Source organism: Bombina bombina, chromosome 2 (assembly GCF_027579735.1).
Source record: "Bombina bombina isolate aBomBom1 chromosome 2, aBomBom1.pri, whole genome shotgun sequence".
NCBI lineage: Eukaryota > Metazoa > Chordata > Amphibia > Anura > Bombinatoridae > Bombina > Bombina bombina.
Genome location: NC_069500.1, coordinates 791,167,242 through 791,193,091, shown reverse-complemented (window position 1 = coordinate 791,193,091; position 25,850 = coordinate 791,167,242). Strand labels below are relative to the sequence as shown.

Genomic DNA, 25,850 nt, shown 5'->3' with positions numbered 1-25,850 from the left:
TGACATGGACTTGAGTGAGAGAAAGCAGGCAGTGAAACTAGGCAACACTGATTGCTTAGGAGCTGTTAGCAGTAGTCTGGATGGTTTCGCAGAAAAACTTTCCCTGCATCTCCAGACTAATTTTCATCAATAATCTCACTGAGAGGTTGACATGACTACTTAAAACTCCAGTTCTATCTCGAAGGGCAGATACCCTTTTTCAGGACTCTCTGAATCTTCTGAGACTTCTCTGCCACCTCCTAACGTGACGAAAGGCAAAGAATTACTGGGGTAATGAGGAAGTGGGAGGGATATTTAAGCCTTTTGCTGGGGTGTCTTTACCTCCTCCTGGTGACCAGGTTCAGTATTTCCCAACAGGAAGGAATGAAGCCATGAACTCTCCCTATCTTAGGAAGGAAATATTAATTACCTCTGCAAAACATGTTCCACTTCAGATAAAATCAGGATTCCTGTTTTAAAACCCAGGGTAACACCTTAGGGCTCAATTTTTGAAGCTGCAGAAGCATCATCAAAGCCATTATGGGAGCTATCCAGGATGATTGACAGCTCCTTTTCTCACACGATTAGTTGCACAAGAGTATACTTGTGCAATTATAACTTTTGCCAGCAGCTTAATAAAAGGGTGCATAGTTAGGAACACGCATTAGTGCAATAATAAATTGCTCTAGTGCAGTACATCTTATTTTAGCACTAGCATATCTATTTAAAGGGACATAAAAGTGCAAAGATAAAATGCTTTAATGTGTTAAACACATACTTATGTACAAGCAAAGTGCAACAAAAAAATGTACCAACCCCTGCAAAAAATTTAAATGCATAAATAAAATCCGCTCCAGAGCAGCAATCCAGTACCAGGGGCTAGCTGAACAAATCTGATGAACCAATAACAAGAGACAAACATGTGTACCCACCAATCACCAGCTAGCTGTTAGTAGTGCATTGATGATCCTAAGCCTACCTAGGTATGCTATTCAACCAAGGATACAAATAAAACAAAGTGAATAAATGAAAGCTACTTACAATTACACGTTACATTTTGGGTTGCATGATAAACACAATGGCCAATAAGAACAAGCAGTGTTTTATAAACCTTTATTTCCATTTTTATTGTCATTTCCATGGTTTATTCACATAAAAAACAATAATGCATTTTTACATATTAGAATATACAAGATTATGGCTCTCTTATGCTTTGGCCCAATGCTTAGACAGACTTATTGAAAGAACACAATTCTAAAAATGATTCTTCCTGATGCATGTAGAGCGACATAAGCACGAAGCAATTTTATTTGCATATAATGTTCATATCACAGAATTACAAGACCTACGTCTATTTTCTGCCACAACAAAAACTGCAAGATCTATAAAGAAATTTTTTGGAAACATCAATATACACAAGATTAGCTGTTGCCATTTACAGTATATAAGTGGGACAACCAGAAGACAACACTTTAGTGCAGTTTCTATCATTAGGATCCTAATCTTCAGTCAGATCAACTAGAGGCAATGTCCTGAGTGTGAACAATAAATAGTGGGTACATATGAAATTGTTGTAATGGTGACAATAAAAAGATCAACTGTAATTAGCCAGGCCTGACTATATTAACAGCAGACAAACATTAAACCAAAACAATAAGAGTAAGCATATACAGGTGGCCCTCGTTTTACAACGGTTCAATTTACACCGTTTCAGAATAACAACCTTTTTTTCCAGTCATGTGACTGCTATTGAGAAGCAGTGCATTTTTTTAAAATAGCCAGTAGGTGGAGCTGTCAGCTTGTGTTGCAGCAAAGCCAAGCAAGCTGAAATTAATCAGTTTAACCAGACCTGAGTTATCAAGCAGATTTCAAAGGAACAAGATCTTCATGTCTATAAATCAGTCCTGATTGGAATGCATAGAAAGAACTGTCTGCAGAAAAATGCAAGTGAAGTCTGTGTTGTGTGATAATTTTATTTGGTTTATATTGCTGTTTAGCAAATGTTTTTGTTCATTTAACTTAGTTTTATTATATATTCTGTGTTGTATGATTATTTAATTAGGTTTATAATGCTGTTTAGCATTTACAGTCTTCATTTCAAAGCTTTAAAAATAATGTATTAGGTGTTACTTATGACAATTTTAAGAGGGGCCTAGAACCTATCTCCCTCACTTCCCATTGACTTACATTATAAACTGGGTTTCAATTTACAACGGTTTCGATTTACAACCATTCCTTCTGGAACCTAACCCCGGCGTAAACTGAGGGCTACCTGTATAGATCAAGGGTTTATATCAAATAATTTAATGAAGCATAAACGTCAAAACTGTCCAGGAAAACCTCTTCAGAAGCAGACTTTTTTTTTTTTTTTTTTTTTTTTTAAGAGTTTTCTGGACTTTTCAGTTATTGATATAATTATATATCTTTAATGTTGGTTATTGTATGTTATTCTTTGTTCTATTTCAGTGCTCAACGCACAATTAGTTCATTTTTCTTTTTTAAAGCTTGTTAGTGCCCCCTAGGAAACAGTGCTGTTTGGGCATTGATTCATTGTTTTGCAAAGCTCAAAACTGAAATGCACTTCAATTGAGGAATATTTTTTTCTGCAAATGTGCATCAACAAAAATGCTTCTAGTAAAAGTTATCCCTGTTCCAGTGGCAGCTGTTACTGTGCACTGAGCATACCTACATATTCACTGGTGAGTAATTTTCCCCACAATATATATTTCCATGCAGGTGCACATGGTATACGTGCTTATGCACAGCAAAAACCTTATTGAAACATTGATAACTTTTACCAGTAATTTTTAATCAAAATCTTAATGCATTCATGTGTTTCAAATTTGAGTTTTATGTCTCTTTAACATGTATTAAAGGGACATCAAACACCCCTGCTTTTGTGTACAAAGTATTCTTGTCCTAAACTATGTCAAATATTTATTCCGCAATGCTGCTTGTTCATTCAATTTGAAAAATAAATAAAATAAAAAGTTACAGAATTCGCCACTCTAGAGGGTGTAGGACAAGCAATTTTTTTTCATAAAAGCAAGATGTTCAATATTCTTTAAAAAAAAAAAAAATCTAACACCCCTCTATAACCTTTACATCTTTCAGTTCTGCTGACACTGTAGATTAGACATTTGCGTTTCGTTCAGAATCGAAATTCGGACGAATTTGAAGTTTTGGATCGATTCGAATTTCCGAATTACTCTAGCAACAAAACTAAACTAATCCGAATGCATTTGTACCGAATAAATCCGAATTAGTTCGGATTTATTCGTTACATTCGAAATGTAATATTCGAATGTCACATTCAAAATCAAAAACAGAATTTATGTTTACCTGATAAATTACTTTCTCCAACGGTGTGTCCGGTCCACGGCGTCATCCTTACTTGTGGGATATTCTCTTCCCCAACAGGAAATGGCAAAGAGCCCAGCAAAGCTGGTCACATGATCCCTCCTAGGCTCCGCCTACCCCAGTCATTCGACCGACGTTAAGGAGGAATATTTGCATAGGAGAAACCATATGTTACCGTGGTGACTGTAGTTAAAGAAAATAAATTATCAGACCTGATTAAAAAAACCAGGGCGGGCCGTGGACCGGACACACCGTTGGAGAAAGTAATTTATCAGGTAAACATAAATTCTGTTTTCTCCAACATAGGTGTGTCCGGTCCACGGCGTCATCCTTACTTGTGGGAACCAATACCAAAGCTTTAGGACACGGATGAAGGGAGGGAGCAAATCAGGTCACCTAAATGGAAGGCACCACGGCTTGCAAAACCTTTCTCCCAAAAATAGCCTCAGAAGAAGCAAAAGTATCAAATTTGTAAAATTTAGAAAAAGTGTGCAGTGAAGACCAAGTCGCTGCCTTACATATCTGATCAACAGAAGCCTCGTTCTTGAAGGCCCATGTGGAAGCCACAGCCCTAGTGGAGTGAGCTGTGATTCTTTCAGGAGGCTGCCGTCCGGCAGTCTCATAAGCCAATCGGATAATGCTTTTAATCCAGAAGGAGAGAGAGGTAGAAGTTGCTTTTTGACCTCTCCGTTTACCAGAATAAACAACAAACAAAGACAAAGTTTGTCTGAAATCCTTAGTAGCTGCTAAGTAAAAATTTGAGAGCACGAACTACATCCAAGTTGTGCAACAAACGTTCCTTCTTTGAAACTGGATTAGGACACAAAGAAGGCACAACTATCTCCTGGTTAATGTTTTTGTTAGAAACAACTTTTGGAAGAAAACCAGGTTTAGTACGCAAAACCACCTTATCTGCATGTAACACCAGATAAGGAGAAGAACACTGCAGAGCAGATAATTCTGAAACTCTTCTAGCAGAAGAAATTGCAACCAAAAACAAAACTTTCCAAGATAATAACTTAATATCAACGGAATGTAAGGGTTCAAACGGAACCCCCTGAAGAACTGAAAGAACTAGGTTGAGACTCCAAGGAGGAGTCAAAATTTTGTAAACAGGCTTGATTCTAACCAGAGCCTGAACAAAGGCTAGAACATCTGGCACAGCTGCCAGCTTTTTGTGAAGTAACACAGACAAGGCAGAAATCTGTCCCATCAAGGAACTTACAGATAATCCTTTTTCCAATCCTTCTCGAAGGAAGGATAGACTATTAGGAATCTTAACCTTGTCCCAAGGGAATCCTGCAGATTCACACCAACAGATATACCAAACTATGTGGTAATTTTTCTGGTTACAGGCTTTCAGGCCTGAACAAGAGTATTAATAACAGAATCTGAGAACCCTCGCTTCGATAAGATCAAGCGTTCAATCTCCTAGCAGTCAGCTGGAGTGGGTCGAACGGACCTAGAACAAGAAGGTCTCGTCTCAAAGGTAGCTTCCATGGTGGAGCCGATGACATATTCACCAGATCTGCATACCAAGTCCTGCGTGGCCACGCAGGAGCTATCAAAATCACCGACGCCCTCTCCTGATTGATCCTGGCTACCAGCCTGGGGATGAGAGGAAACGGCGGGAACACATAAGCTAGTTTGAAGGTCCAAGGTGCTACTAGTGCATCAACTAGAGCCGCCTTGGGATCCCTGGATCTGTACCCGTAGTAAGGAACTCTGAAGTTCTGACGAGAGGCCATCAGATCCATGTCTGGAATGCCCCACGGTTGAGTGACTTGGGCAAAGATTTCCGGATGGAGTTCCCACTCCCCCGGATGCAATGTCTGACGACTCAGAAAATCCGCTTCCCAATTTTCCACTCCTGGGATGTGGATAGCAGACAGGTGGCAGGAGTGAGACTCCGCCCATAGAATGATTTTGGTCACTTCTTCCATCGCTAGGGAACTCCTTGTTCCCCCCTGATGGTTGATGTATGAACTTGGCCCTCGCTAGCTGAGGCCAAGCTTTGAGAGCATTGAATATCGCTCTCAGTTCCAGAATATTTATCGGTAGAAGAGATTCTACCCGAGACCAAAGACCCTGAGCTTTCAGGGATCCCCAGACCGCGCCCCAGCCCATCAGACTGGCGTCGGTCGTGACAATGACCCACTCTTAAAGCCTTAAAAGTATTGCACACCAAATTTGGAAGCTTTAACCCTTAAAATAACGGAACCGGAGCCGTTTTTATATTTAACCCCTTTACAGTCCCTGGAATCTGCTTTGCTGAGACCCAACCAAGCCCAAAGGGGAATACGATACCAAATGATGCCTTCAGAAAGACTTTTCTATGTATCAGAGCTCCACACACATGCAGCTGCATGCCATGCTGTCCTCAAAAACAAGTGCGCCATACCGGCGCGAAAATGAGGCTCTGACTATGATTAGGGAAAGCCCCTAAAGAATAAGGTGTCAAAAACAGTGCCTGCCGATATAATCATATCAAAATACCCAGAATAAATGATTCCTCAAGGCTAAATATGTGTTAATAATGAATCGATTTAGCCCAGAAAAAGTCAACAGTCTTAATAAGCCCTTGTGAAGCCCTTATTTACTATCTTAATAAACATGGCTTACCGGATCCCATAGGGAAAATGACAGCTTCCAGCATTACATCGTCTTGTTAGAATGTGTCATACCTCAAGCAGTAAGAGACTGCACACTGTTCCCCCAACTGAAGTTAATTGCTCTCAACAGTCCTGTGTGGAACAGCCATGGATTTTAGTTACGGTGCTAAAATCATTTTCCTCATACAAACAGAAATCTTCATCTCTTTTCTGTTTCTGAGTAAATAGTACATACCAGCACTATTTTAAAAAAACAAACTCTTGATTGAATAATAAAAACTACAGTTAAACACTAAAAAACTCTAAGCCATCTCCGTGGAGATGTTGCCTGTACAACGGCAAAGAGAATGACTGGGGTAGGCGGAGCCTAGGAGGGATCATGTGACCAGCTTTGCTGGGCTCTTTGCCATTTCCTGTTGGGGAAGAGAATATCCCACAAGTAAGGATGACGCCGTGGACCGGACACACCTATGTTGGAGAAATAGTATTTCTAGTCTGTGTTTAATAAATGTAATATTCGAATTTGAATGCTACATTCATGTAACATTTGAATTCGAAATAGTATTTCTAGTCTAATACTGTTTGAAATAGTATTAAACTTCCGAATTTACGAATCGAATCCGAAACTAATACATTCGAATCCGAAACGAAAGCATTCAAATGTATCCGAATTCGAATAGATCTGAAATTCGGAAAAAATCAGAATCAGTCCGAAACTAATTTTTTCGCTGCGCACAAGTCTACTGTAGATTAGCGAAGTGCCAAATAGCTTAAACAAACATACAAATACAGCAGGATAGTAATCTAGGGAGAAATATTTTTTTATTTATCTTTCAAGGCTTTTTTATCTTCCACCCATAACAGCACAGAACTCTGGGATGTAAAGTCGAAACAAAGGAGGATCGGAAAAGATTGGATTTTAAATGATAATACAATGAATATATGTGATTAACTCTTGCTTTCCTAAGTCAAAATACTAAATCATAAACCAAGAAAAAAATAATGAACCACAAAGAATGAGGTGAAAAGGCTCAGGAAAATGTTATAGTGTAATATCTGGCTGTCATTATTATTGCATATTATAGATTTTATCTGCAACGTGATTAATGAATATTAGAACCTGGATGTGTTTATTATATTTGCAAAGTGAAGTCTTCCACTGGTTGGATATCACCTTTATGTAGCCTAAGTTTTGCTGACTCTGTATCAGGATATAAACAGCTATAGTCATTTTGTTAACCTACTTGTTTAGTTTCTAGATGCTGGTAATTTAGAAATATATTGTGATGCTCAACTAGACATCCACAGAGAAACTATGGTGCAGATTTCAATTCAGTTACAAAAAAATAAACAAACACAAAACAACTTATCCTGGAAATGTATCTACAAAAATCTTCATCGAATTCTGTAGAAGAAAAAAACTACCCAAAACCTTGATCCCTGTAATAGAACCTATGTCTATATAAAATGCACAAGTTCATGTGAACAGAGGCAGAGTTATCTGATGCTTATACTACTCAAAGGAACGTATGGAATATAACAGAAATACTGTACACATTTCATACGATGTTATAGAAGTTTACAAGTTAGCCCTGCTTTGTGAATAGGAAGTGCTACTTAATTAAAGGGACACTGAACCCAAATGTTTTCTTTCGCAATTCAGATATAGCATGCAATTTCAAGCAACTTTCTAATTTACTCCTATTATCAATTTTTTTCTTTCATGATTCAGATATAGCATGCAATTTCAAGCAACTTTCTAATTTACTCCTATTATCAATTTTTTTCTTCATTCTCTTGCTATCTATATTTGAAAAATAAGGCATCTAAGCTTTTTTATTGGTGGATGAATTTATCCACCAATCAGTAAGAACAACCCAGGTTGTTAACCAAAAATAGGCCAGCATCTAAACTTACATTCTTGCATTTCAAATAAAGATACCAAGAGAATGAAGAAAATTTGATAATAGGAATAAATTAGAAAGTTGTTTGAAATTTCATGCTCTATCTGAATCGCGAAAGAAAAATATTTGGGTTCAGTGTCCCTTTAAAACAATCTGGGATTTTAATGTGTTATAGCCAAAGCAACACCTAAAAGCAAAATGTTACATATAATGTAATTACAAAAGGAAAGGGGGGAGTGATAATTGCCCAAAAATAAAGCAACAGATGTCAGTCTGTGCTTGATTTTACAACACATTCCATAAACAGGAACATTCAAGAAATGATTGATGTCAAACCAAACAAACAAGAATCTATTAATTCTATTACGTATGTGGAAATGAATGATATAACCAGTGTTTATGAAATGGCTCTTCATATTCAAGGTGTAAATCGTATGGTAAAAGACACATTTGAACTGGAATGTACTATAGAGACGACCAAGCTGATACTGACAATAAGGGGACTATAAAAAGGTCAAAAATGAAATTTGCAATAGGTGCATTTCATTTTGAAATATAAACATTTTACTTTCATCAGCAAAAATGCTTCTATTAAAAGTTATTACCGTTTTTCGGCGGCATACGCACATATCCTGTGAGGGCCCCTGCACCAGTATTTAAACACCATGCCTGCTCAGAGAGTCAGTAGTGTATCGCTTCTGAAGACATCATTTGTGTCATAGAAGCCGCTCTCTTAGCAGGCATGGTCTTTAAATACCGGCGCACAGGCCCTCCAGGATATGTGCGTATGCCGCAGACAAAGCAGTAATAACTTTTACTAAAAGCATTTTTTGCTAATGGAAGTGCATTGCAAAAATGCTTATATTTCAAACTGAACTGCACCTGTGCACATTTTATTTTGTACCATTCTTTCCCTTTAAGAAACAGTGTTCAAGCTACAAAAATCCATGAGAAATGGAATCTTTTAAATTACAAATGAAAGGTTTTATTTTCACCCCATCAAACAGATAATTGAAACCTGGTCTTTTAAAATGCCAAACTGAATTTTTGTGACAAAGAAGTCATGACATAAGCAGAAGTCCGTGTGGTGTCTGTATTCTGCTGTTATGCGGCTGATAATTACTCCTTACAGAAAGCAAACATTTGCAGTGAGCGTCTAATGATCATACGGACTATCAGTTTATATCATTTATTCATATCACGTTTGTTCATTCAGGTGAAATATCACAGCTGCGATATTTCCATCTCCCACAAAAAATTATATACGGTCCAATAACTGGTGACACATCTGAACTTCTCTGTCAAAGCAAAACTGTGAGATTGTTTTAGAAGTGATATTTTATCAGCAGCAGCAGCAGCATTTTTCTAAATCCACAAGTGGTATCGCTAAACATAGGTAAGTGATTAATATCAGATGTTTATCCATGTTATTCCACAATACTCTTAGCCATAGTATATACAGCAAAAGCATGCCAAGTCGTAAGAAAAGATAGGCAGAAAATCTATTTAGGCTGTATAGATGTCAAGTATATACAACAAGAAAGAAATTCACTGAAATAATTGACTAAACAGTTGCTTTCAATGAATTTACCACAAATTCCAGTGAGGCTAGATTTCTAGATATTTTTGCCGTGCCTTGATTTTGAAATCACTATCTAATAATCAGTGATCATGTTTGGTGGTTGCGATTCTATTGATATAAGCTTGCTTCATAGCTGTGACCTATTTACAGTAAACTTTGTGTGACATTGTTAGATCATTGTCGCACATGCCAACTCTGGTTAAACCATCTCATACCCATGTTCAAACTACACAAATGAAGAATACTCTAACCTGATCGTTTGTCCGAAAACACACTTTTTTTTTTTATCTTGACTACAAAGCCCACTGCAACCTTTCACTCTCCAAAGTTATTATAAAGGGGTTTGTTGGCTACGGTTCAACCATCTAAATGCAGAGAAAGGAAGCAAAAAGGTACAGTTCATGAAACTGGTAAACAAGACAAGTATCCCCTATAGTGCTGCAGGGGATTCAAATGCATCGTGTTGCCCTCCCCTCTACAGGTTTAGAAAACAATGACTTAGATGACTGTTTTGTCCAAGTCGACTTTGACTGGCAGTGGTCCTGCTTCCTCACTTTCTTCTGTAGGGCAGATGGTAACAGCGACAACAGGGGGCAGAGGGAAGGGTGCCGGCTTCTCCAAATCTTCCATGTATTCTTTGTCACCATTTATGCTCAGAGGCTGTTAAGAAACAAATACAAGCTAAGGGTCTCTTTTAGGGTTGGGTTTCATATTTCTGGAAGCAGATATAATGGGTTGTTCACCAGTCTTATCACACTATAGATTCAGATACAACATACAATTTTAAACAACAAATTTTGCTTTATTGTCTTGGTACCCTTTGTTGTAGGAGCAACAATGCACTACAGAGAGAGTGAGCCAATGACAAGAAGAATATAGGTGCAGCCACCAATCAGAAGCAAGCTCCCATTAGTGCATTGCTGCTTCTGAGCCTATGTATGCTCTTCGACAAAAGATACAAAGAGAGCAATGCAAATTTTATACCAGAAGTAAATTGGTAAGTTCTTTGATGATTCAGGGAATGCAATTTTTAAAGTTTAATTTTGATTTTACGGTTATAAGGTTTTTGGATTAATCTAGAATACTCTTCTGTTCATTAGGTGTGTGACATTATAGTTTCCCATGTGCCAATTCCAGACAGATACTGTTAAAGGGATATTAAACCCACATTTTTTCTTTCATGATTCAGATAGAGCAGCAATTTTAAGCAACTTTCTAATTTACTCCTATAATCAAATTTTCTTCCTTCTCTTGGCATCTTTATTTGAAAAAGTAAGAATGTAAGCTAAGGAGCCGGCCCATTTTTAGTTCAGCACCCTGGGTAGTGCTTGCTGATTAGTGGCTACATTTAGCCACCAATAAGCAAGTGCAACCTAGGTCTGAAACAAAAATGGGCCGACTCCTATACTTACATTCCTACTTTCAAATAAAGATACCAAGAGAAGGAAGAAAAAATAGATTATAGGAGTAAATTAGAAAGTTGCTTAAAATTAGATGCTCTATCTGAATCATGAAAGTTTAATTTTGACATTAGTGTCCCTTTAAGCAAATATGTATTATCATCCCACTGCAGCATCATTAAAGGGACATTTGAAATGCATTTTAAATAGTACTAGAATAATTTGTCACAATGAAGCTTAATCACTACCCACAATACCCTGCTGCCATACATTCATTTTACCTGTGCCTTTATATGTTGGTCAGGAGCAGTCACCAGGCTAGCACAGCTGAGCCAGAGCATTACCATGATGGAAAGAAAAAGACAAGCAGCCAAAATCCAGCGAGGTAAACCAGAGCGTCTGTAAAAAAACAGACAAAACTTCATGACTGGACTGAAAGAATGTCTGCAGGCACTAGTCACACTTTATACTCTAAATGACAAATATATACATTTGTTTATATAAAACAAAACAGTATCTTATTCTTGCTACAGTAAGTAGAAAAGTTATATAAAAATATATATATATCAAGTGTAATCTTATATCGCTCTCTGGCTTAAAGACATGCTGGTCAGATTGATGTTGTGGTATTTAGTTTCAGGAAAATATTTTAAGAAAGTTTGCAATACATAGGTGGTTAAATTGCTTCTATACACATTTCATTCTGAGATCTGCATTTTTTTACAAACTACTGGCCCTTACCGTTGATGAGATGGTGTACGCACCAATCAGTGACTCAATATCATCATCTGAGGTAGTCATTGGGGTGTGAAAACTGTGCTAATCTCAAAGTAAAGAACTCCTAGAAGCATCTTAAACACATAGATGCTCTGTAAACTTGCTAAAAATGTTGTGTAGGGTGCTAAATAGCCCCAGAAAAGTATGGAGGGGAATGTCCGGATATAAAATGACACTTTTCTTCTCTTTCATCTAAAAATATATTTAGTATATTTCACATCCATCATGAAACTATATGAAACTATATGAATATATATATATATATATATACACACACACACAGGAACAAACAACTGGCTCAATACTATTGTTAGCCTGTTCTATGGCGATTTACCACCTGGGTGCAGCTTCTTTTAGCCCAGTAATGCTTTTCACAGAGAAGAACTTTCCTGTAGTATATCAGTCTGATCCCGCCTATTACGGTCAGTCCAGCACCCAAATACCAGACAATTCCTCTCTGAACAAGGAACACAGCAATCCCAGACAATCGTTTCAGCCTTCATTGGGCCTCTTCAGTGAGGTGTAGCCATATTCCTCTAAGCACACTGAGCAAAGAGTCCACGTCTGGTTGCCCCTTTTTCCCATAGGGAGACTAATACATACAGAAAGTTAGAGGTCATCATTACCTGAGGTCGGAGGGTATACAGCCTTCCTACTCCTGCTTAACCCACACACCATTACTTTTACTCTTTATGAGCCCAATAGAATTTATTTTTTTTAAATGCATGGGGCAATGCGGGACAGATGCTTAGAGGAATATGGCTACACCTCACTGACGAGGCCCAATGAAGGCTGAAACGATCGTCTGGGGTTGCTGTGTTCCTTGTTCAGAGAGGAATTGCCTGGTATTTCGGCGCTGGACTGACCGTAATAGGCGGGATCAGACTGATATACTACAGGAAAGTTCCACTCTGTGAAAAGCATTACTGGGCTAAAAAGTTGCACCCAGGTGGTAAATCACCATAGAACAGGCTAACAATGATATTGAGCCAGTTGTTCGTTCCTCTGAGTGCACTTCTCTCTGTATGTATTTAGTCCCCCTATGGGAAAAAGGGGCAACCAGACATGGACTCCTTGCTCAGTGTGCTTAGAGGAATATGGCTGCACCTCACTGACGAGGCCCAATGAAGGCCGAAACGATCGTCTGGGGTTGCTGTGTTCCTTGTTCAGAGAGGAATTGCCTGGTATTTCGGTGCTGGACTGACCGTAATAGGCGGGATCAGACTGATATACTACAGGAAAGTTCTACTCTGTGAAAAGCATTACTGGGCTAAAAAGTTGCACCCAGGTGGTAAATCGCCATAGAACAGGCTAACAATGTTATTGAGCCAGTTGTTCGTTCCTGTGAGTGCACTTCTCTCTTTGTGTATATATGTATATATATATATATATATATATATATATGTATATATATATATATATATATATATATATATATATATATATATATATATATATATATACACACACACACACATATTTCTTTCTAATGACACAGTGAGTCAACGGATCATCATAACTACTGTTGGGAATATCACTCCTAACCAGCAGGAGGAGGCAAAGAGCACCACAGCAAAGCTGTTAAATACCACTCCCCTACCCACAATCCCCAGTCATTCTCTTTGCCTGTAAAAAGTTGCAAGGAGGTGGTAAAGTTAGGGGTCTGAATGAATTTCTTCAATCAAGAGTTTTTTATTTTCAAAGCAGAGCAGGTTGTTCTGATCTTTGCTGGGGTCTAGCCAAAGTCCATGTCAGTCTCTTCAGTAGAGCAGTGGTGGCTTTTAAGCATTTGGGAACTTGTGGAGTATAATCCCCACTGTGGCTCTCAAACAATTTGTTGCTGCACTTTTTGGAAAGCCTGTGTAAGTTTATACAGTCTTTCTTTTTTCCACAGGTCCATGGGAGGAGGATGCCTCTTAAACTTTGTGTGCTGCCCTGCTGCCAGGCAGATTCATCTTTTGGTAAGTGCTAAGTTTATTTTTTTATATAAAAGATTGTTGCACTTTAACAGTTAATACTGTTTGAGGGACGTGTCTACATTATTTCTGTAGGGTGCACAGGATTTAGTAGGGCAGCTATGCAGGGCACTGGGAAGTTATTTATTCATTGGGGCTCAGTGGCGTTTTCCGGTTTTATTCTACTTCACTTTAGTGTGTGGCTTCTCTCGGCGGCTGTTTTCTCCATAGTAGGAGTAATACCGGTCGGGAGGATGGGTGGGGCTTGCGGAGGCGGCAAAAGTTTGCACGCTTTTCATTCTGTTACTTCCGGAGTGCCGGAAGGCTTTCAGTGTGGTGCTGTGGTTTGTGTGAGCGGGGTTTTGCTGCTGGGCGAGATTGAGTCCGGATTGTTTCTTGTAGTTCCTCCGTTTTTTGGCCAGCAGGACAGGTAGGCACCTCAGAAAGCTTGCTGAGGTTTAGAGGTTGCCAATCATCTTTTTATTTTGTTTAAAATTCAATTCTAAGAGAAATTGGAGAATAATAATAAAAGCGTTACTTTAACATTTAAAGGGACAGTAACATTTTTTTGGATTCTAACTTTTAAGGGGTTTATTTTACTTTTGGGTTAATTTTGAGTGAAGATGGACCAAGAGGCCCTGCAGGATATTACTTGTACATTGTGTTTCTTTGTTTGTTGTTTTTTCTGGGAAGCGCAAGGGTCAGAAAGCTACGGCTACTTCTCTTTCTTTTTGGCTGAGGAGTGTTATTCGCTTGGCATATGAGACTGCTGGACAGCAGCCTCCTGAGAAAATCATGGCTCATTCCACGAGGGCTGTTTCTTCTTGGTCATCTTTACACACATTTTCTAAATTTTACAAATTTGATACTTTTGCTTCGGCTGAAGCTTCTTTTGGGAGAAAGGTTCTTCAAGCAGTGGTGCCTTCTGTTTGGGTTTACTGTCTTATCCCTTCCCTTATAATCCGTGTACTCTGGCTTGGGTATTGGTTCCCAACAGTAATTATGATGATCCGTGGACTCACCGTGTCATTAGAAAGAAAAGAAAATTTATGCTTACCTGAATGTATTTTTCAGACAGTTTATTTTTCTATAAACCTCAGGCACCTCTGCACCTTCTATTACTTCCTTTCTCCTTTCCCTTTGGTCGAAATTACTGGAGATTGTGGGTAGGGGAGTGGTATTTAACAACTTTGCTGTGGTGCTCTTTGCTTCCTCCTGCTGGTCAGGAGTGATAGTCCTAACAGTAATTATGATGATCCGTGGACTCACTGTGTCAAGAAAGAAATACATTTATCAGGTAAGCATACATTTTCTTATACACACACACACACACATATATACATATATATATATATATACACATATATACATATATATATATATATATATATATATATATATATATATATATATACACACCATATATATATTTTTTTTTTAGGGATTTTAAAATCAGAAATCCAGTACAATGCTGAGCAATTGTGTGATTTTCCATTTTTCCCTTAATTTGCTAATAATTTAAACTGGGAACACTAAACAGTAGTATTCCATTGGTTAGTACCATTTTTTTGCACAATTTTTGTATTTACTTAATTTAGCAGCAGTAACGATTTCGTGATTTAATGTACACATTAAAACATTGCTTAAAGGGACAGTGTACTTTAAAATTGTTTTCCTCTTAATGTGTTTTCAATAACTTCTTATATCAACTGTGGAGTATAAAATGCGTGATAAACTGCTTCTTAAGAATGATTTTTGTATAGGAAATAGCTGGTTTTGTTCTATGAAACCACAAGCCATTAAAGTGGGTTGAGCTTGCAGATAAATCAGATTTCCTTATTTTACACACACATTTATTTACATTACCTCTGTCTATATAACAAAGCCCAATACTTAGAAAAACTTAATTTATGCTTACCAGATAAATCCCTTTCCTTCCTGGCAGGGACAGTCCACTACTTCATTCCTTACTGTTGGGAAATACAACACCTGGCCACCAGGAGGAGGTAAAGACACCCCAGCCAAAGGTTTAAATATCCCTCCCACTTCCCCTATCCCCCAGTCATTCTGCCGAGGGAACAAGGAAAAGTAGGAGAAACATCAGGGTATAAAGGTGCCAGAAGAAATAATATAAAAAAGGAAGCTGCCCATCAAAAATAAATTACGGGCGTGGTTGTGGACTCTCCCTGCCAGGAAGGAAGAGTCCACAACTTTATTCCTTACAGTTGGGAATACTATACCCAAGCTCCAGAGGACACTGAATGCATAACGGGAGGGAACAGAAAAAAAGAGGTGGACCCTATTCTGAGGGCACCACAGCCTGCAAAACTTATCTCCCGAAAGCTGCTTCAGCCGAAGCAAACACATCAAACTTGTAAAATTTAGAAAAAGTGTGTAAGGAGGACCAGGTAGCCACCTTAGAAATCTGATCCATTGAGGCTTCGTTCTTAAAAGCCAAGGAGGAAGCCACTGCTCTAGTGGAATGAGCCATTATCCTCTCAGGAGGCTGTCGTCCCGCTGTCTCATAAGCTAAGTGGATGACACTCCTCAACCAGAAAGATAGAGAAGTCGTAGTAGCCTTCTGCCCCTTACGCTTACCTGTATAGGTGACAAACAAAGAGGAAGATTGTCTGAATTCCTTAGTAGCCCGAAGATAGAACTTCAAGGCACGAACCACATCTAGATTGTGAAGCAAATATTCCTTCGCTGAAGAAGGATTAGGACACAAGGAAGGAACATTAATTTCTTGATTAATGTTACAATTCGACACCACCTTAGGGAGGTACTCTAGTTTAGTGCGTAAAACCGCCTTATCCGCATGAAAAAAAAACAGATAAGGGGGGTCACATTGCAAAGCAGAAATCTCAGAAAATCTTCGCGCAGAGGCAATAGCCAAAAAAAAAAAGAACCTTCCAAGATAACAACTTAATGTCAACAGTATGCATAGGCTCAAACAGAGCCTGCTGCAAAACACTAAGAACAAGATTGAGGCTCCAGGGTGAAGCCCCAGATCTAAACACAGGTCTGATCCTAGCCAGAGCCTTAACAAAGGACTGCACATCCAAAAGCTGGGCCAATCATTTGTGCAGTAACACCGACAGGGCCGAAATCTGTCCCTTCAGGGAACTAGCAGACAAACCCTACTTCAGTCCATGCTGGAGAAAAGCTAAAATTCTGACAACCTTAACCTTATGCCAGGAAAAGCCACTCTCTTCACACCAGTACAAGGAAGTCCTCCACACTTAATGGTAGATACGACGAGTAACTGGCTTACAAGCTTGAACCAGAGTGTCGATAACACTCTCAGAAAACCCTCTCTTGGCTAAGACTAAGCGTTCAATCTCCACGCAATTAGCCCCAGAGAATCTAGATTTTGATGAACGAAAGGACCCCTGTATCAGCAGATTTCTGTGACAAGGTAACCTCCAATGAGGAGATGACGACATCCCCACCAGATCCGCAAACCATGTCCTTTGCGGCCGAGACGGAGCAACCAGAATCACTGATGCTCGCTCCTGCTTGATACGAGCCATCACACGAGGGAGAAGCGGTAACGGAGGAAAAAGATATATGAGCCTGAACCTCCATGCTACAGATAGGGCATCTATCGAATCCGCCTGAGGATCCCTCGACCTCGACCCGTACCTTGGTATTGAGGCGGGATACCATTAAATCTATCTCTGGTGTCCCCCACTCGCTGCAAATCGCTGCAAACACCTCAGGGTGAAGAGACCATTCCCCTGGGTGAAAGGATTGCCTGCTGATGAAGTCCGCTTCCCATTTGTACACACCCGGAATGTGGATCACTGACAGCGTACATCTGTGAGTCTCCGCCCACTCTAGTATCTGAGATACTTCTCTCATCGCCAAGGAACTTCTCATTCCCTCCTGATGGTTAATGTAGGCAACCGAGGTTATATTGTCCCATTGGAATCTGAAAAACTGGGACGAACCCAGAAGGGTTAAAGCTTTCAAGGCATTGAAGATTGCCCGCAGTTCCAAAATATTGATCGGAAGGGAGGACTCCTGAGTCCACAAACTTTGTGCCTTCTTGGCACCTCAAACGGCTCCCCAGGCAGAAAGGCTTGCGTCCGTAGTCACAATCTCCCAGGACGGTCTCAAAAAGCACATGCCTTGGGACAGATGATATGGACAGAGCCACCAGGAGAGCGAGTCTCTCGACAGGCTGTCCAGCACAATTTGTTGAGACAGATCTGAATGGTCGCCGTTCCATTGTCTCAGCATGCATAGTTGTAAGGGTCTGAGATGGAATCTGGCAAAAGGAATGATGTCCATGCAGGACACCATGAGTCCGATTACCTCATACGCTGAGCCACTGAGGGTCTCAAGGAGGCCTGGAGGGCAAGACATGCAGAAGTTAGCTTGCAACGTCTCTGATATGTGAGGAATATTCTCATGGATATGGAGTCTATTATAGTTCCCAGGAAATTCACCCTTGTACTTGGAGTAAGAGAACTCTTTTCCAAGTTTATCTTCCATCCATGTGATCGAAGAGGACTGAGAAGGGACTCTGAATGTTCTTCCGCTAGATGAAAAGATGGCGCCTTTACCAAGATATCATCCAGGTAAGGTGCTACTGCAATACCTCGTGTTCTGGCAACGGCTAGAGGAGCCCCCAGAACCTTTGTAAGTATCCTTGGAGCAGTAGCCAGGCCAAACGGAAGAGCTTTGAACTCGAAGTGCTGGTTTAGAAAAGCAAATCTCACAAACTGAAAATGTTCCCAGTGAATCAGGACGTGAAGGTATGCATCCTTCAGGTCTAATGTGGTCATAAACTGTCCTTCCTGAACCAGAGGAAGGATTGACCGTATTGTCTCCATCTTTAAAGAGGGAACGCTCAGAAAACTTTTTTAGGCACTTTAGGTCCAGAATAGGACAAAAAGTTCCCTGCTTCTTTGGAATCACGAAGAGGTTTGAATAAAACCCCAAACCTCTTTCTGCTGTAGGTACCGGGACAATTACTCCTAGAGAGGAAAGATCCCATACGCAATCTAAGAAGGCAGCCCTCTTTTCTGGTCTTGTTGAAAGGCTGTAGAGTTGGAATCTGCCCTGGGCGAATAAGACTTGAATCCTATCCTGTATCCTTGAGATACAACCTCCAGGACCCAAGGATCCTCTACATCCTGGAACCAAGCGCCTGAAAAAAGAGACAGTCTGCCCCCTACTCGATCCTATCCCGGATCGGGGGCTGCCCCTTCATGCTGATTTGTTCTCGGCGGGCTTCTTAGTCAGTTTGGACTTATTACAAGTACTCTTGGGCTGCTCAGACTTGGAAGAGGACTGCTGTCGTTGCGACTTGTCAGCACGAAAGGAACAAAAATTAGACAGTTGCCGTCCCTTAGGCCTATTCTTCTCATCTTGCGGTAGGAAGGCACCTTTCCCTCCGGTAACCGTAGAGATAATGGAGTCCAGCCCTGGACGGAATAAAATCTTCCCCTTGAAGAAAGGAGTCTGGATTTAGAAGTCATATCCGCAGACCAAGACTTCAACCAGAGAGCCTGGCGGGCTAGAACTGCAAACCCAGCAGCCTTTGCATTTATGCGAATAATCTGCATAATCGCGTCACAGATGAAGGAGTTAGCAATTCTCAGTGTCTTAATTCTCTCCTGAATATCTTCGAGGAGAGTCTCCACCTCAATGAGGTCCAACAGAGTGTCGCAGCAGTAAGTAGCTGCTCCAGCATCCGTGGCTACAGCTGCCGCTGGTTAAAACCCTCCATGTTGAAACATCTTCCTCAGAAAAGTTTTCAATTTTTTTTATCCCTAGGCTCTCTAAAAGAAGAACTATCCTCCAGAGTTATAGTAGTATGCTTAGCCAGAGTGGAGATAGCGCCATCCACCTTCGGGATGGAGCCTCACAAATCTAATTGAGAGTCAGTGACCAGGGATAATTTTTTAAAAGTAGACGAGGGGAAAAAAAAAGTTCCTACTCTTTCCCATTCGTTACTAATGATGTTCGCCATCTTAACTGGCATAGGAAAAGTCAGAGGCACCTTCCTATCTTCGTAAACCCTGTCTAATTTAGGGATCTTAGGCTCCTCAGGGAGTGTAGCCTCTGGAACCTCTAGAGTAGACAGAACCTCTTAATAAAAAACGCAGATGCTCAATTTTAAATCTAAAGGTGAGGTCCTCGGCTGAAGGAGGTTTAGAAACGTAAGTCTCCGACTCAGAAAGTTCACTCTCGGAAGCTACAGAGGTTAACTCATCCTCGGATAGCTGGGATATAGTAGCTAAATCCGACAAATATGTAGATGACTATGTCAGGAGAACTATGTTTAACCTTTCTCTTGCGTTTGTTAGAGCGAGGTAAAGCACTCAGGACCGCAGACACCGCCGATTGTAACTGCACGGTAAAGTCCGCTGGAAAAAAGCCCCCTCCAGATGGAGTATTAGTTAAGCTGCTAATAGGGCTGAGTATTAGCAGGCTTGTCTCCCTTCTTAGACTTTAGAACAGTGTTTAGGCAAATGGAACAAAATTTAGCAGGCGAGCAAACCACGGCCTCCTCAAAATATAAACATGAATTATTCATCAGTACAGAAGGAGTGGAACCTTCTAATGTAGTATCAGAGTCCTCCATAGCTTTGTATACCCACAGAAGGACAATAAAAAAGAAACGCTTTTATTTAAAAAAACGGCACCTTAATACTCCCAATGGCTGTGGCACTCACCACCTCCTAGACCCAGATAGCTAACAGTGAAAACGCTCTCCTCAGGAGTGATGTCTACAGCAGGATCTTAGGAAATGTAAGAGACTGCACCCGGTCACGTGGTACGTAAGACAGGACTTCCCCTGCTATGAAAAAAGGCGCAAAGCTATTATGAGCTGCGCAACACTTCAAAAACGAAAGTGAAACCGGTTTGTTCCAAGCCAAAAACACACAGTCTATGAGCCTGGAAAAACTCTCACATTAAGCAGATCGAAATCCCCAAACTGTTCAAATAATCTCCCTGAAGGAGGATCATTTGGAACATATTAAAGGGGAGAAAATAATTAGAGTAAACTGTCCCTTTAAATCACACTTTTTAAGCTACAAAACTTGTAGGAATACTTTACATTCCTATGTTCTTCACATAGAAGAAAATGTTCATTTTATTTTTAAAGGGACATTAAATCCAAAACATCTTTCCAATTTACTTTTATTATCTATGTTGTTTAGTTCTCGTGGTATCCTTTGTTGAATAGGATACCTAGATAGGACCAGGAAGTTAGCTGCTGATTGGCGGCTGTACATATATGCCTCTTGTAATTGGCTTACTGATGTGCTCAGCTAGGTCTCAGTAGTGCATTGCTGCTCCTTCAACAAAGAATACAGATATGGCTCAAAAGTGTACATATATGTCTATATAAAAAAGTTTATACATGTGTATTTATGTGTATATATACAGTATGTATGTATGTGTGCACATACATATTTACACCTATAAACACATAAATACACATGTATACGTATACACACACACACATTTGATCTATTCCCAGTCAAACACTATATACAATATCCCTTTAACCCTTTTAAAACATTTGTATTAATATTAATATTTTTATTAAAAAGTGTACATATGTGTGTAATACTATATTTTGATGTTTTTTTAATGTGTTTTGTTCAACCCATGTGGGCCTATCTATGAAGCTCCGAATGGAGCTTGATGCCCCATGTTTCTGGCCAGTTGCAGGCTCGCCAGAAACAGCAGTTATGAAGCAGCGGTCACAAAGACTGCTGCTCCATAACCTGTCTGCCTGCTCTGAGCAGGCGGACAGACATCGCCGGAATTCAACTATATCGAGTATGATCGGGTTGATTGACACCCCCTGCTGGCAGCCGATTGGCCGTGAGTCTGCAGGGGGCGACGTTGCACCAGCAGCTCTTGTGAGCTGCTGGTGCAATGCTGAATACGGAGAGCGTATTGCTCTCCGTATTCAGCGAGGTCTGGCGGATCAGGTCCGCCAGACCTTGATAAATAGAGGCCTTAAAGTTAACTTCAATTATGAAGTTGCGCTAAATATTCTAGAGCAGTTTTGGCTTTCGCTCAAGTGCAAACTAGAACTTTCAACTTTTTTTTTACCATAATTTAAGTGATGTGAAAGTCAAAATTAAACTTTAATGATTTAGCTAGAGCATGCAATTTTAAAGTGCTTTCAATTTACTTGTATTATGAAATGTACTTAGTTTCCTTGGTATCCTTTGCTGAAAAGCATACTTAGGTATGCCCAGAAGCAGCAATCTTCTACTGGCTACACACGCCTGGTCATTGGCTAGGTCCCAGAAGTGCATTGCTGCGCTCAAGCTCTTTAACTATGAGTTTAAGCCCTTTAGTACAAATCATAGCATTTTCTTTTTGCTCATGTTCCTTTAATATTGCTATTTTTAAAATGCCATAAACATTCAGCTGTGAAAACACTAAAACATCAATAAATACATCTCAACGGTTTATATGCAAAAATGTTGAGGACACACATTTCACCAGATTGTTCTAGTGCATAGGTGCCTATATTTCAGGGCGATCTACTCTGTTGGGAACCCTGTCAGTGTTATCTCATTATACACAACATTAGAAAAACTGAGCTCGCCCGTGAAATTGATCTGGATTTAATACACGGACTAATAGTCTTGTGCAGAATCACCCTTTTTTTTATTTTAGGCCACTATAGTGGTGCAGAATATTTAAAATCACACAACAGAGTGAAGGTGACTTTCATAGGTCCTTATAAAAGTAAAAAGCATTACATTTAAAAAACAAAACAAACATAAAAGCAGTAGAACATGTGATATTAGTAAGGTAAATCATTAATTGTGAAGTTCAGTAGAGCAAGAAGAGATTTGTGCACTTACTTAGACATGCACCCAAGGAAATCGTGCTCAGACTGCTGGGTCTCCAGGTGTGTCAGCTTACGCTTTGTCTTGGAGTCCTTTCCAGGGGGCTTCTCCATTTTGTCTCGTAAACCTAAAAAAGGTGTAGAGTTCACCTGTAAATCTCCCTGATGCACTGGAAAGGATTTAGTGTGGTCAGCTCTTAAATGAGCTTGTAAGTGCAACAAAACTGTAAAAACACACACAAAGGTAAATAAAAGTGTAAAAAAAAACAACTGTGATTATTGACTGGTCTTGAAATCTAAAGGGACATGATCCAGTTACAGTGTTACATTTTATAGAATTGGAAAACTTGCTCTAGGGGTAAACTGTGCAATGAAACAGCTACTATACAGCGCTCAAGTCATATTCATCCTCTTGAAAAGGACATAAAAACATCATTTATGCTTACCTGATAAATTCATTTCTTTCTTGGTGGTGAGAGTCCACTAAATTCCTTACTGTTGGAAATTCATCACATGGCCACCCTACAGTAAAAGCTTTAATATTCCTCCTACTTTCTGTTCTCTATCAGTATTTTGTAAAGCCAAGAATAGGAGGGAGGAGGAGGATAGTAGGGTAAAGAGGTGCAAACTTGAACTGCCTTCTTAAGCAAAATTGGGCGGGTTCATGGACTCTCACCATCAAGAAAGAAAGGAATTTATCAGGTAAGCATTAATTATGTTTTCTTTATAATGGTGGTGAGAGGCATGAAATGCTCAACCAACTCCTACGAGGCCAAGAAAAAAACTAAGAGAGAGACGGGAGGTGGGAGGTATTTTGAGCTCTGATATGGGGTCTTGACCTCCTCCTAGTGCCGGGAAATATATCCGATATGTTATGGAGGACTGTGGACCATCATCATTTTATGAAAGAAATATGCATAATAGATCTGTAAATTCCCTTAGGGCAATGCTGGGAGACTACTACAAGCCACATGGATGTTTCTCTGTACCTAAGTCTCAATTGAACTGCAAAAGAAGCAGTGCAATTCAATAAGTTTGGGTACGTGAGTGGCTTCTCTTCTGCTAGATATTGTTCTTCTTGGTGATTTTACTTACCTAGCAATCTAATCTACCTTTGTTATATTTTACTGGGAATGTATAAATCCTTATGTTGCGTAACTACAGGAAGTAACACTTTACATGATGCCTCTGTGGCATATTATGAACAAAGCATAAGATAATTTATAGCCTGCTTTATGCTCCTGGGATTTTTAACTTGTGTTACACTCCTGTGGCATATTATAAACTAGCTCTAAAGCAACTAGCTTTATATGGATTTAAAGGGACATTAAAAACATCTATCACTTTTGTGTAAAATAGCATATATTTGTACTATACTCACTAGCAAATATGTGTAATATAGGTTTTCCAAATGCTGAAAATTACCTAAACCAGCTATATGATTTGCAGCACTTTTAAACGTAGCATACACAATTTGGCTGAGCATCATGGGAAATGTAGTTTCAAAACCTCTGAAGGGACAAGTTTGACAATGTTTGCTTTAAAGGGACATTTAACACTTATAAGTGTTTATTGAATCTATTCCCCGCCTCCCTCTAGTCATGGGTGTCGCCATGTTGAAATCTGTCTTTCATTACATTCCAGTGCTGACGTTCTTGCACTTGTGCAGCAGCTCTATTTCAGATCTCTGCAGTGTAACCTAGGTTCCAAAATCATGGCACCCATAATTAGAGGGAGGTGCATGAAATGTATGTAGTGTTTAGTGTCCCTTTAAATCCAAATCAAGTTAGTTCTTTTAGGGCAAGTTAATAAAAAAAATTTGTGGACATCAACACCTATAAAATCATTTTTTTTTTTTATTATTATTAACTGTCTGAGCAGCATTTTTCATTCTTTGATTTGATTTTATAGTCCTTTAGAAATGAGGAAAAAAAACAGCAACTTTTGTCTAGTATTGAAAAGCATTAATGTTGCCAGAAGCCTTTTAGTGTTTCATGGGCAAAACTAAGATTGGTTTTCAGGTATGAATGGTTTGCAATTTTCACAATTTCATTTCTATTATCATTTCACCACAAAGTTCAGAACATTGTTTTAAAACAAGGGAATTCTGGGTAATTTGCTTAGCAGCTGGGCACAAAAGAACTTCAGCCCACACTATTCCTATTCATTACATTTATAATGCAAGTCAATACCCTCCAGGAATTACAAAACTTAACCCTGTAGAAAACAAAGTGAACCCTGTATTAGGACAAGGACAGGAAAGGCAACATTCAGTTTCCATCCTGTATGGGCAAATACAAACTTTGTAGTGTAAGTTCATATTTTACCAGTGGGCAAAATCCACTTCATTTTCAGTATTTCATTTAGGTTTGAGGACTAAGCAACATGGACTGTATAAATGAAAGCTAAAAAAGCTAAACATTCATGGGAATAAATAAAATAACATTCAAATGGCTGTGCTTTTGAGCACTGGTGTAGGATTGGATCACAACCCATATTAGATACATTAAATTGCCAACATGATCTAATCATCTTCAGGTTGTAACAGTTTGCAGGTCTACCAAGTACATTCAAATCCTAAAATGTTTGCTAGTAGAAGTCGCAATATGATTTAACCGGTTTGGAATGCAAATAACTTAAATTATGCTTACCTGATAATTTTCTTTTCTTCAGATGGAAATAGTCCACAGCTGCATTCATTACTTTTGGGAATTCAGAACCTGGCCACCAGGAGGAGGCAAAGACACCCCAGTCAAAGGCTTAAATACCTCTCCCACTTCCCCCATCCCCGTCATTCTGCCGAGGAACAAGGAACAGTAGAAGAAATATCAGGGTGAAAAGTTGCCAGAAGAATAAATATAACAGGCGCCCCACAGACAAAATTACGGGCGGGGAGCTGTAGACTCTTTCCATCTGAAGAAAAGAAAATGATCAGGTAAGAATAATTTAAAATAAGTTTTTCTTCATAAATGGAAAGAGTCGACAGCTGCATTCATTACTTTTGGGTAAACAATACCCAAGCTATAGAGGACACTGAATGCTAAAACGGGAGGATACAAGAGGCGGCCCATTCTGAGGGCACCAGGCCTGAAAACCCCTACCCCACAAAAACCTGCTTCGTCTGAAGCCGAGAAACCTTGAAAAAAAAGGAAGTGGCCCCAATGACACAGACCCACAGATAGTCCCCAAGCCTTGCTAGAGACTGCAGGAACTAGACACGACAGCCAACAAGCCTCCAGGAGACACCGCCGCCAAGTAGTCGGTCCCAAACAACACACCCCTTACTAGAGAAAGGAATCAGACTACCATAATCTCCCACAAAGGTAAAAGACACGGATGAACATCCATCAAGGACTCCAGAAAAAAACTAAATAGGGTACGAGAAACCATGCCAAGTTCACAGAGACCCAATTAGTCTCGAAGAAACAAGGGGAGGCAACGCCCA

General features: G+C 39.6%; 1 protein-coding gene across 1 annotated transcript in view; it reads right to left on the bottom strand.

Moving 5' to 3' along the window:
* Positions 1-6,748: 6,748 nt before the first annotated feature.
* The window catches only part of TMEM59L (transmembrane protein 59 like), a 209,063-nt gene continuing 189,961 nt past the window's right edge, over positions 6,749-25,850 (bottom strand). Inside the window, exons 6-8 of the mRNA XM_053702970.1 lie at positions 22,422-22,533; positions 11,119-11,236; positions 6,749-10,097 (exon numbers count right to left, since the gene is read on the bottom strand). Of these exons, the coding sequence (XP_053558945.1) occupies positions 9,936-10,097; positions 11,119-11,236; positions 22,422-22,533 (392 nt within the window). The 3' untranslated portion in view covers positions 6,749-9,935. The remainder of the gene's footprint in view (positions 10,098-11,118; positions 11,237-22,421; positions 22,534-25,850) is intronic.